Below are 13,069 nucleotides of genomic sequence, written 5' to 3'. Positions count from 1 at the left end.
CGTTACCCGTGAAAACCCCGCTTTCCGCGCTGCCCGGCTGTACAGGGCGGGCGGCAGCCGCGGCCCGGCCCCTTTCCGCCTCGGCCGCTGCGTTCCGGGGGGACGCGTTCTGCGACGGACACATGGCGGCACGGCGGGCCGGGGGTGAGCGCCATCATTTGCCTTCCCCCTGCTTCCTCACGCCGCGCTCAGCTCCGCAACTCCGCGGGCGGCCCCCGGGGAGGGCTGCGGGGGGAGGCTCCGCCGAGGGGGAAGGGCTGGGAGGGAGGGCTGGCTCTCGGCCGGGGTCCCGGGGCCTGTCCGCGGCCCGCGCAGGGCCACTGCTGCGCCCTGTCCTCCACCGAGGCACAGCCCTGGCCGCGCAGGCCCTTTCCAGGCCTTTACAGCCGGGTGGATATGCTGCCTGTGGTTCAGGGGAAGATTTGTTGGCTTAATCTGTGCTAAATCCCACGTTCTGTGGGGCAAAAGGGTAATTGTCGCTTCCCCAGCAGCGCAGTGGGGTCAGCCTGGGAGGGTGAGACGTGTATCGCTCTGTAACTGCAGTTTCAGTACTAACGTGTGGACTTTTTCTTCCCCTTCCGTGCAGGGGATCACTGTTCATCACGACGGTAGCAGAGAGGAGTGGCTCATCATGCCAACGGTGGTGGTGATGGACGTGTCGCTCTCCATGACGCGACCGGTGTCAGTGGAGGGCTCTGAGGAGTACCAGCGGAAACACCTGGCTGTCCACGGCCTAACCATGCTGTTTGAGCACATGGCGACCAACTACAAGCTGGAGTTCACAGCTTTGGTGGTGTTTTCGTCACTCTGGGAGCTGATGGTGCCCTTTACAAGAGATTACAACACGCTCCAGGTAGAGTGTATGAAATGCAAAAGCAGTAAGCTGTCAGTATTAAGAAAACAAAGACCTGAACCCCACGCATGTTTCCACGTCATGGTGAAATTTTGTGATTTCATATCATCCAGTGCACAACAACTTGAATTGACTGTTTTATCTTTATTGTAAGGAGAGATTAAATCAATGCATTTGAAACATTTTGCTACTTTGCAAATTGTACCTTTGCAGATAACCACTGAAGAGTCATTAATTGTATTAAAAGTGGGGATGGAGGTACAGGCTGCCTGGTGAAGCTCTTAGGAGTGGTTCTGTGACATTCATATTTTTGTCTAGTTGTTGATTTGGTCTTAATAAGTGATGCAGTGGACAGGACAGTTAAGAAAGGTTCTTAGTCAAGTGATTTGATAGAGAGAAGGTGCTTTTAAGAGTGTGTAGTGGTTGAACCAGGGCGAGAATAAGCATAAGGGATTTTAGGCCTCACGGATGTGATGAGAATTTGAGAGAAAATGGAAAGGAGAAAGTCCAAGAGGGAAATTCCAGATGAATGCAGTAAGACAGTGAAAGTCTCTGAATCCAGTAAAAATAGTACATACATACCTGATTATCATATATAATGTCAGGATGAATGACATGTCACTGTCACAGGGCACCATGTTTTAAATACGTCTGTTGTGGGATAGATTTTTAAGAATATTCTCTGTTACGTTTGCATTTTAGCAGATGAATGCCAGTGCGTTCTCTTTGATTTATTTTCGCCTCCCTGAGAGTTCATTTGAGGAATTTCTGAAAGCCAAGAATCCAGCCAGGCTCCTCTAGCATGTTAGTTTTACAGCTGCATCCTTCTTAGGATGCTGCGTTAAGTGTGAAGTTCTCATTTTAAGGAGAAAAGCTGGTTTATGGTTACAGAAACAGGATGCAGATACGAGTTTTGGATTCTGTTACTCTCTCTGCCAAAGAGTTTTTGTGAGACAAGCTTCTTGTGGTCTGCTTTCTGAATCTCTTAGAAGTTATAGTTGCTGTGATACCTGGGAGGATTTTCTAAGCTAAGTGTTTTATATCAGACATTGCTTCAGATTTTGACTTTACTGTTCCCTTAAGACATGAAAAGGATAATTTTTTTCTTTAAAAGAGCTGTGTTTGTAGTAATATTATAGTTCCTTCAAAGTCAGCTCTCATTGTCTCATGGTATCATTCATAATTTTTTATATCTTTCCTTTTTTTTTTATTTTAACTTTACAGGTCATATATAAGAACATCACACTTTGCATTGTGTAACAGCGCAGTTGTGTTACAATGCAAAGCAAACATACTGACTTACCTCAGAACCATGATTAACTTTTCTGTTTCCTGGTAGTGATATTTCATGCAGCAGTGACAGTGGTGTTTGTCTTTACAGGAAGCCCTAAGTAACATGGATGATTATGACAAAACCTGTTTAGAGTCAGCGCTGCTGGGGGTTTGCAATATTGTCCAGCAGGAATGGGGTGCTGCAATTCCTTGCCAGGTATGACTGATTTTACTGTTATTAGGATCTAGCATATACTTGGTACTCCCTGTAAGTTGCAGATGGAATTGTAGGTGTAATTTGAAAACTTTGAATACTGTCAGGCATGCTAGTGCTACAGGAAGACAAAGAATTTGTATTTTGGATGTATCTGGAGTATGAACAGAAGGTGGTCTTTATTAAAAAGTTCAGCAGCAAAACTCTAGACTGCATCCTGTTCGATGTGTTATTGTAGCGGGGTGGATTATAAAATCTGCCCCTAGAGTACTTTTTTGCAGGCTTGGCGTTTGATCTGGATGCGATCTTCTGTCCTGGGAGCCTCATTTAATTTGGAAAGGGTATAGTAACCTTTCTCCTCCAGTACCTGATGGTTTCCAGGGCTTGTAACAGTTCCAGTTCTCAAGCAACAGCATGGGACTGCTGCAGAGTCTGTTTTGATCTGTCTTCTTTCCCAAATGAGTCATTTGGCATGCATCTGTTCACGCACTCCATTCAGCCCTTGCAGATCTCAGCCTTCTGAATTTGCGGCTTCTTACGGCAAAGTCTGCTTTTAGCCCTCTGTTTTCTGAGACACTGAAGAGCCTGTTGGTCTTTGGGTTAGGATTTCAGTTCAGTAATTTTCTAGCTCAGTGAGCTAGGAAGACGTCTCAAGCTATATTCCTTAAGGAGAAAAAGGATAGAAGTTTATTGGTTATGCAATGCTTTATAATCTTAACAAGGATAAAAGGCGCCTTGGAAAAGCAGATGTTCAAAGCAAGGAACTAGAAAGATGTAAAAACCAAGCATAGATGAGACCTCAGCAATTTGGTCTGTCATTTGTGTCATAGAGCATTTTACTGGAACTTCAGGTGATGCGGTGATGAAAGGCAGTGGGAAATGTACTCTGCAGAATCTTGAAATAGTGAAAAACATTACTGGTGAGCAACAGTTCAGGTGGTAACGAGACTGCAAAAGAGAGACTGAGGATGAAGAGAGAATACAAATCCGGATGTAGCGGATGTACATTGAGTTTCAGTTGGATTTAATTTTCCTTACCTCTCAGCCAAAAATAATGCCTGCTGTTGCTGTGCAGTGTTCAAAGAGCAGCGGTTTTACTACTCTGGAAATGACTGGGTCTCAGCTGAGTGTAAATAGTTCCATTATTCAGTGTAACGTATTAGCGCACGTTTCCACAAGGAGTCACTTTGGACCTGCAACTGAAAGGAAGAATGCCTATTTTTGCTTTAATAGTTCTGCTGCAAAATGTGAGCATACTGCAGCTGTATTTGTTTGCAAAGAATTAGGGTAATTAATACTACCTTTTGTAGGGCTTCTGTGGCTTGTAGTGGAAGTTGGGTTCCCCTGCATATTCTACAGAAGTGGGCTTTATCTTCCATCTGAGAATAAACCTGAAGTTCTTGAGTCCAGCAGCAGCAGGCTGCTTTTTTGGCTGTATAGTCACTGTGCTTCTAGTGTACACTTAAAAATAGTTGTGTTTATGCACAGCATAGTGTGTTTCTGGCTATGAAATTTAAATTTTAGTGCAGTTGCCTAATTACAACAAAGCATATATTTACCATGCACATAGCTTAAATTGCAATGGTTAAATCCTCAATTTCTTATTTATGTACCTGTTTCTGGAAGTTTTACTCGCAATTCTTTCCCCATCTCAGTGGAGGAAATCCCCGTGTGAGCAGGGATTTTCGGTATAGAAGTGCATGCTGTTAGGAAGGCTACTGAACTGTGTTGGTGGATGGTTGCCCTCTGCAGATAGAAATGGGTCTTTACTTGGAAATGCTGATTTGTCCTCTTTCATTCCAGGTTGTTCTTGTCACCGATGGCTGCTTGGGAATCGGCAGAGGCTCGCTAAGGCACTCCCTAGCTACTCACAACCAGCGAAGTGAAAGCAACCGGTTTCCACTGCCTTTCCCCTTCCCATCCAAGTTGTATGTCATGTGCATGGCAAATCTCGAAGAGGTGATGTTTTTAACCCATACCTCCTTCTTTGTTGCACTGGATAGTTGTTGGTCTTCTCTGAAGTAATGATCAGGTCAGCACAAAACATACTTGATGTTCTTGTGCTTAGTTTTAAAGTTTAGTTGACGTTCCAGTGCTTAGTGTTAGTTATTTGGTGAAATGTAACTGGTATCTTTTTAGAAGTTTATTATTGCACTATTATTATCTACTACTAGTGCATTATAACAATAATCTTTATAAATCATGTTGATTTCTCCCTGGGGAATACTATGCAGTATTTCTTTCTTTGTTTATATTATTGCCTTTACTGCATTAATTACATTGAATGCTTTTTGGGGGTTTTCTTAATCTACAATTAAATTATTGAATAAATTACTTCTATTGCAAAGATGCTCAGCACTTAAAACAACAATAGCTTTATGTAGAAATGCGAGTGAGCAAAATTCTAAAGTCTCCAAGCCAGCGTTCAAACCAACTTCCCTTAATTTTGAAGGAAAGATGACTGTTTTCTGTCTCTTCAGGTACCTTTGAAAATCTCAATACCAGCTTTAAAAATCTTCACAGTAGTTAGAATTCTGTTGAATAAAAAATGTTTAAAAAGAAGCCTATGGAGACTAAAGTTGCTTAGATTAGGTTTTATTAATAGCATTGCTTTTTTGACACCTATATTCTGTCCATCACAGAAGGATTTTCTACTTAGGCATACATTAGGTATTTCAGCTTCAAGGTCTCTATCAAGGATGATCCTCTTTGATTAAGCAGATGGATTGAAGCATTGTTTACACATCAGAATAACTGGGAAAATGTTTAAAATAAATCTCCTGTTGCTGAGAAGTTTAAGTGCTTTCACAAGCATTCTTTAAGAACTTCTCAAAAATAATTCTATCTGACTTCCCTCCTAAAAATTATATTGTCCTGATGGGGATGGAAACTTAACATTACCAATAAAATGTTATATTACTTAAGGCATTCCTGTGCCTTTGAAGACTGAATGCTTCTGGGATTTTCAGTTGCTTGAACCTGCTTTCGAAGCAAAACCTAACATGATAAAGCAATGTACTGGGAGTTGGACTCGATAATCCTTATGGGTCCCTTCCAGCTTGAGATATTCTAGCATCATTTGTTACTAGGCCAAATGCTGCATCTGGTCTAATATAAATGCAACATAAGGAGTATGTTTCCTGAGAGACCAAGAATGTTGGTTTATTCAGAAAGGAGTGAGATAACAAAGGGTCATTATAGCATCCAGTCAGGTGTTTTTTGCTGTGTTGTGTATATTTTCTGAAAACATATTGGTTAATAAAAGGAGAGTAAAAAGAAAACTTAATAAAAACATATCACCTTAATTTTTTTGCAGCTTCAAAGCACGGATTCCTTAGACTGCCTGGAACGGCTCATAGATTTAAACAATGGAGAAGGGCAAATTTTCACTATTGATGGACCCCTTTGCCTGAAGAATGTGCAGTCGATGTTTGGGTTAGTAGTCTTGTAGATAATATGCCTTTGTGAAGGTTTCCAGTTAGTATCTGTAAAGGAAAACAAATGTTTATAAGAAATCTGATGATAAGAGGTGTTCTAATTAAACTTTTTTTTTCTTTCAGTTTATGATTTTGTTAACTGTATTTTATCTTGACCTTCACTGGTTAAGGTCAATATTTATTTTAGTCATTATGTAACCAAATCATAGTGTCTATTTATGATTGGCATATAGAAGATGCTGATTTCCACAGTTGTTGTTAGTTTGCCATCAGTGTGATAATATGCTGCTTTGTTTCTTAATTTAGTGATGCTAGAACTATTGAGTTAACTGTAGTTAAAGAAACAGGTTTTGGGAGCTAAGTTAGTGTGCTTTAGGCAATATTTTCTTTTGATATGCTTTATATTTTCCTTAATAATAACTGATCATGTTCTAGAAAGCTAATAGACCTGGCTTATACACCATTCCATGCTGTTCTCAAGTGTGGCCACTTAACATCCGATGTGCAAGTATTTCCCAGACCAGAACCTTTCATTATAGATGAGGAAATAGACCCCATTCCTAAAGCAATTAATACAGGTAACAAATCTTTGATTGCTTTATTACTTAAATCTATTTTATTTCTACCTTTTCACTACCACCTCTTATCTTGCATAGTTTCTGTTTCATCCACTTTCTGCAAGGATCAATTGCTGACTGTAAATTTTTGGTATATGTGGCAATAGGGGACAAGAACATCATCCTACTTCAGCCATGTGTACCTCATAAAAGGACTGGAGCAGGGTAGAGGCACTTTCAAAGCTCTGGGTGCCAATTTCTAGGCGCAAAGACTGTGGAAGACAGCTACAGGCTGCTTTCCGTTAATACCCTCATAAGCTTCATGGAGAGTAGGAGAGGCCTGTTGAAGAAGGGGCTGCATTTTGTGTTACGAGTTACCTTTATCAGAAAGACTCTGTATTATCACTCTCTATTATCAGGTGAGACAAACTAGCATCTTTCTAGAGGTTTCTCCAAGGGATCCACTAAGAGTGGAGTCAAGAAGAATTGGTGAGGCAGCACAAGTAAAGGTTGAGATTTATGAAATCTCGGTCTTTATAGGTTTTTGTCACCCTGGCACTTCTTATAATACTAATATTTAATACATAATAACTTAATACTAAGTTATTTTGAAAAACAACTGTGCAAAGAAAACCTTTCTCAGCCCTCCCATTAGTGGACAGCACCCATGAACAGCAGATAGTCCGTAGATAGCCCATGCCTGTGGCTAGCAAATGGCTAGGTGCATTTCTTGGAGAGAATACACTGAACTTCACTGCTTTGCCTTGAGAGTTAAATTTCAGCTGTAACATCAAAATTGCTCTCAGCTCCTCAGCAGTGCACTTGGCCACATGCATTTTGTTTTTCTTTCCAGTCAGGCAGTAGAGTGCTGTGGCTCTTGAGCTAAAGGCTGGCACCCTTAGTGACACCCCAGTGTGGCTAACTGAAAGGGAGGTGATGGGAGTTCCCGCTGGCTTTGCGCTATTTGGGAAGTGCAAAGAGAGTGACTCGGTTAGATCATATACCCAGGCATCTTTTCAGATAATTCCTTTTTCAAGAGTTTCTAACTCTACTGGCAATTTCATTTCCTTGATCTGACCTGTAGACTTCCTTTTTTTCTGTGTTCATGAACAAAACATGCAGAGCTTGCATGTGAATAAGGGCACAATAGTGCTAAAATTTTGCAAGGAAGTGAACTGCGACCCATAAATTACTGCCACCAAGATTGCCTTGATTTGTTTGGGTTTTTTTTAAATCTACAAGAGAAAAAACTCATTTGGGGTGTGATCCCTTCTTACTTGTAGCTGCATACCGTTTAAATAGGAATAAGTGCATCAGTACCAAAATAGCAATAGCAAAGAAAAAGAGCATGTGGTTCCTCTTGGTGAGGGAGGCTTGGTGCTGCATTCAGTCTTAAGAGGTCCTCCTATCATTCCAAAGATGGGAATTTGGCTTGAAGAAAATTTTGTTCTGTGTGCATTAAAATGCAGTGTGTGGTGTGCTCAGCCCCTGAATTCCTCCCTGGCTTTAATCAAGCGCCAACTGTCCAGCTATGAGAAAAATCAATTGAATTGCCTTTGGGCCAGGTCCTTTGCTTGGGCTGTCAAGGAGAGACTGTGCTCCCCAGCTCCAGCTGCAGTACAGGTTGGAAAGGCGTTGAACTTCTAATTGTGCCATACGCATATGGACCTGTGCCCATAGCTAGGGCACAACATATGTGTCACCGTGCTTCATGTAGAGAAGAGTTTACAAAGCAGGTACTCTCTACACCTCTGCCAGTGTAGAGCTGGTCAAAAGCTGCTAGAGCCACACACCAGAACCTTCACATGGCTGAGACACATGAACCCATACAACATCTCTTGCAGCCAAGAATTGGCAAGGAAATAGTACACGGCTGAGCATGAAGGACATGGCTGCCTCGATCTTTTACCAGCAAATGCCCTTGATTCTTTATGAGATGGAGCTGTATTTAAACTTCCCGTGCACATGCAAAACTCAAGAACCACAACCCATCTTCCCAGTCCTGGAAGCATGCCTCATAGGCCAAAGAGTTGATGGAATTCCTGCAGGTTCTGTGATGCCAGTGTGAAGCTAGTAGATTTGGGTTAGTCCTTTGTTTTCTCTCCTTTAGACTTTATAAAGTGGCAATGGATTGCATACAGTGTAAAAAACCAATGTGCATGATTCTGTGTTTGTCTAGTAGCACAGTTCATGGACAGCAGTATGTGTGTGATGAAAGTTATGTTCTCGTCTTAAAGTGTCATGGTATTGTTTATAAATGTTTGTATCTTACTATGTCCTAGACACCCCAATCAGTGTTGGGGCTCTGTTGTGCTACCTCTAGTCACTGCTTCAGAAAACTTGGTGGTGTAAGAGGTGGTAATGCTAAATGGACTCAGAATACGTTTAAGCAATTTCCAAATCTGACTTAAACCTGTTGTCTCTCCACAGATCTAGAAATTGTTGGCTTTGTAGATATAGCTGATATTTCTAGCCCTCCTGTCTTGTCCAGACACTTAGTACTGCCAATTGCACTTAACAGAGGTGAGCAAGTCTTGTTTCTTTTAGCAAAAACTGTTTTAAGCTTCCCTTGTTATGTCTGAGATGGCTTAGACTAGAACCACAGATTTTATGCTTCATCAAGATGCCAGTTGTCTCTAAAGAGGCGTTTGTGTGGTTACATTAAAATTAAAATCTTGAACACCAGCTTTTTCTTTTTTTGAATACTGTGTTCTTTAGAAAGTCATTAGAAGGAACGGTGTCCTTATAGCATCATCATGAATAGAACATGCTAAACCAAAAGCTAAAAATAGTAATGGGCAATGAAATATGTGGTGCTAGATGAATGTTTAATGCCTGCATCTAATTGGTTCTTGGAATGATTTGTTGTTGTGAAAAATCTGATCTTAATCACAACTAGATTGCTCAGTTGTACTTGTGCATTAATTGCTGCTCATTGGGGCCAACTATATATGTATCTATACAAATGACTGGTGTAGGCTTTGAGGATGGTTAAGCATATTACTGACTTTGCAGCTGCTTGAGAGCACTAGCCTGTGATGAGAAGGACTTGCCTTTTCCTTTTGTTGTGGCCTTGGAGTGGAGTAAAGAGAATGTGAGATTTCTCTTGGTAAAGAGGAATGAAAGCTCCTGATACGCTTTCATCTCTGTATTAACACTCCTATCCTGCTAGGCCTTTCTCCTTGGAAGATATAACAGTTAAATCACAGCTGTATTCCAGCTGCTAAAATGTAGCAAGTTTCCCTTAATGACCACAAATTGCACAGGAGAGAACTTGAAATTCGGATGCTTTTGCTTCAGAAGCAGACATAGATCTGTTGCCAGACTCTTACTGCCATTTCGTTTTGCTTCTAGTTTCTTCAAAGCTGAGGTTTTATTCACAGTTTTCTGGTAACTCGGTTTTGTGAGTAGGATGCAATGGAATATTTATATAACATTATAGTGCCACTTTGCCCAAACACTTCATTTAGCAGCTGTTCTACAAAAGTATTAATTAACTTTTGCATGACAGAAAATACAAGGTGGTGTCTTGGAAATGTAACTAATGGTTTTGAATTTATTCTTACGTTGCCTCTTTTGTTTCCTTTTATTCTTCCTCAGAAGGTGATGAGGTGGGGCCTGGGATCACAGATGACACCGAAGATGAGAATTCAGCTAATCAGATTGCTGGAAAAATCCCCAACTTCTGTGTTTTGTTACATGGCAGCCTGAAAGTGGAGGGAATGGTGGCTGTCGTCCAGTTGGGGTATGGAGCTGGATGTCTGCCTGAGAAATCTTGGTTAACTCATTTATAAATTTTGCTTATTTATATCCGTATGCTGTACAGAACTCTGCGCTGCTAGACAAAGCTGTGGGTTTTTATTTGTGGATATGTTTCTGCCAGTATAAATTGCAAATAGTGAGCCTCCCCACAGTGGGAGGGAGACAAAGACTAGGCAAAGAGGGGTGGAAGGTTTTCAGCCTTTGGGATTTGTTCTTTTCAACAGGCCAGAGTGGTATGGAATGCTCTATTCACAAGCAGATAGCAAGAAGAAATCAAACCTCATGATGTCGCTCTTTGAACCCGGTCCTGAGCCTCTTCCATGGCTAGGGAAGATGGCACAGCTTGGACCCATTTCAGGTACTGGTCACACTATTTGAATAACGCTTACACATTCAGTGTTGCATGAATAACCTTGCCAAATCTTAGTTGTTAAGTTCGTTTATTTTCTTTTTTCTCCCAGATGCAAAAGAAAATCCTTACGGAGAGGATGACAATAAGAGCCCTTTCCCCTTGCAACCCAAGAACAAGCGCAGTTATGCACAGAATGTTACCGTATGGATTAAACCAAGTGGCCTCCAGGTAATGATACAGGTTTTGGATCTGATGCTTTACTTGGATCAGCAGTAGCCATCTTACCGGCAAAGCGGAGTCTGTGTGCGTGTTGTCCATTTAATGTAATTGCTTTATTGCTTTTCTTTCATTTTTATAAACACTGCCTCTTTAAAATGTTGTGATTAAAATGCAATCAGAAAGCATAGTTTGTTTAGTGAAAGCTGTGTCTCCAGTGTAGCATCTGGCTTAGTTTATTTGATTTAGTACAATTACCATTTGTGTTTCAGCCTTTGTGAGCTGCAGTCTTGTCAGTGGTCAGGATAATTTATCAGTTAATGGTTCAGGGTTTTTTCTGCAGCTTCCCCAGCAGCTGCCAAGATTTTTATTTAGTTATTTTTCTTTTCTGCAGACAGATGTCCAGAAGATCTTGAGAAATGCAAGGAAGCTCCCTGAGAAAACACAAACCTTCTATAAAGTGAGTAACATTTCAGGCTGGCCCAGGTTTCATCCACAGTGATAGTGGTACATTTGACAGGGGAACACATACTGGCTGTGTCTGTGGTATGTTCTGTGCAGGCTTTTAGGGCTCTGCGAAAACATATATGGTTCTGCAAAGAAGGAGACATCCTGGGTTTATTTTACAGACTAGTTAGGGTGAGACAAGGGGTCTGGTTTCCTTGCCACCACATTCTCTGGCAGAGCGGCATAGATGGGTCACATTTGCAGGTGCCCCTCATGATCCCTGCTACTTCCATGGTGAACTTCTTGCAGATTTTTATGCTGTTGTCTAGGCAGAAATAAACTGAGGGATCAGAGAGGAATAGGAACACAGAGGTATGTCATTCTGAGTCTGAAAATGTCTCCTACATTTTTTGTTACAACTGAAGCAGAGAAAGACAGAATTCTAGGCACATTTGGTCACGTCATAATAATCCATAATCTAGACTGTAGCTGGAGGTAATTGTTGTTCCTCTTATAAGCTTAGTGCCAAAGCAGTTTGTTATTGTAGCCCCCGGAGACTTCAAGAATGAATACCCTGCCTAAAAGCACATAAACACTTGTCAGTTTATAGTGAAGAAAAATCAATACATACACATTTTGCTGGTCACTGTGGTTAAAGGCAGCAGTCAGTGAAGCCTAAGTTGGAAGCCACCTCCAGCTGGGACACGGACAAAACAGGCAGATACAATAGCTGAATGCACAAAAGCGAAAAGGAAGAAGTGGAGATTTATAGGAAGTGATCAAGGGAGAACCAACTGTTTAGTTGCGCCACTATCATCTTCAGCCTTGAAGCATTTTTTATGTCATGAGCAGCTGGGCAGTTTCCAGCAGCTGTACCCATCACTCAGGTTATTTTCCTCTCAGCAAACAAGCTTACCTTGAAAAAAATAAGAAATTAATTCACTTTTTACATACAGGCTTACAGTGGCTTTAAAAGGAGCTTTCCTTCTTTGCAGGAACTTAATCGTTTACGAAAGGCAGCCCTGGCCTTTGGTTTTTTGGACCTCTTGAAAGGTGTGGCAGACATGCTGGAGCGGGAGTGCACCCTGCTTCCCGACACAGCTCATCCTGATGCAGCGTTTCAGCTCACACATGCTGCTCAGCAGCTTAAAGTGGCAAGTACTGGAGCATCGGAATATGCTGCCTACGATCATAACATTGCTCCACTGCAGACAGACTTTTCCAGTAGCAGCACTGAAAGAATGTGAAGTCTCCATTTTGGGAACTTCTACAGATTAAGGCTCAAGTGGTTCACATTTTCTTGTCCTGTTTAATTTGTAGGGCCTGTTTAATTGCTCTTTGAAGAACTTCCTTTCAAAACGGGGTCCCCTACCAGCATTAGTGCTCAGTAAATAAACAAAGCTAGTTTGTGGTGGCTTTAGTCAGACCTGGAAACTGTGGAAGGTGTCCCGAAGTCAATTACTGTGTTGGATGATGGGTGGAAGTTACTCGCTACATATTGAGGAAAGAAAGAAATGCCATCATAGACAGCAGACTGCTGGTGGCTTTTGGCCTTCCCAAAATGCAGTTACTACATAACTGAACTCACTGGTAAAAGTATCTTAAAAGGCAGCTACTATACTTTATACATCGACTCGATTAGTCCAAAGAAAACATGTCTGGGAATCACTGTGCAAGATAAGATACACAACTGATTTCAGGGTATATTCACTAACGTCACATCTGATGTGAAAGCCAGTCTGTACTGCCGTTGAGTATCACTTGCATCACAGTGCTTATGCTTGTGAAAGTAACTTAATCTCGTGACACAGGATTTTATTTGTGTAATATTAATAAAGAGTAATTCTTCATGAAAATTTAAGTTGGATTTCTTCCATTTTCATAGCAACTAGGCTGTGTGGCCTAAAACATTGACCTGGTAAAGGCTTGGCTCCCAGCTGTTTATCACAAGAGTTAAAT

General features: G+C 41.4%; 1 protein-coding gene across 2 annotated transcripts; it reads left to right on the top strand.

The window, feature by feature from the left end:
- Nucleotides 1–13: 13 nt before the first annotated feature.
- On the top strand, nucleotides 14–12,966 carry INTS14 (integrator complex subunit 14). Of its 2 annotated transcripts, none has more exons than XM_080396967.1 (12): nucleotides 14–144; nucleotides 587–853; nucleotides 2,235–2,342; nucleotides 4,143–4,298; nucleotides 5,656–5,774; nucleotides 6,212–6,354; nucleotides 8,764–8,856; nucleotides 9,934–10,078; nucleotides 10,320–10,453; nucleotides 10,557–10,675; nucleotides 11,058–11,123; nucleotides 12,106–12,966. In XM_080396967.1, exons 2-12 carry the CDS (start codon nucleotides 632–634, stop codon nucleotides 12,355–12,357), a joined length of 1,557 nt encoding a protein of 518 aa, XP_080253093.1. In that variant the 5' UTR covers nucleotides 14–144; nucleotides 587–631; the 3' UTR covers nucleotides 12,358–12,966. The 2 variants fall into 2 exon arrangements, with proteins under 2 accessions (XP_080253093.1, XP_080253094.1); XM_080396968.1 differs by lacking the exon at nucleotides 14–144 and adding an exon at nucleotides 263–469.
- The last annotated feature ends 103 nt before the right edge of the window (nucleotides 12,967–13,069 follow it).

This window comes from Falco punctatus (assembly GCF_963210335.1).
Source record: "Falco punctatus genome assembly, chromosome: 7".
NCBI lineage: Eukaryota > Metazoa > Chordata > Aves > Falconiformes > Falconidae > Falco > Falco punctatus.
Note: the sequence above shows the minus strand (reverse complement) of the source record. Positions and strands in the feature narration are given on the sequence as shown.

What these genes read in the sequence shown, in the direction of transcription:
- INTS14 (XM_080396967.1), top strand. Translation starts at nt 632, where the DNA reads ATGCCAACGGTGGTGGTGATGGACGTGTCGCTCTCCATGACGCGACCG. An exon ending in GAGATTACAACACGCTCCAG is followed by an intron (nt 854 to 2,234) that starts GTAGAGTGTATG and finishes TTGTCTTTACAG; the next exon opens with GAAGCCCTAAGTAACATGGA. An exon ending in AAACACAAACCTTCTATAAA is followed by an intron (nt 11,124 to 12,105) that starts GTGAGTAACATT and finishes CCTTCTTTGCAG; the next exon opens with GAACTTAATCGTTTACGAAA.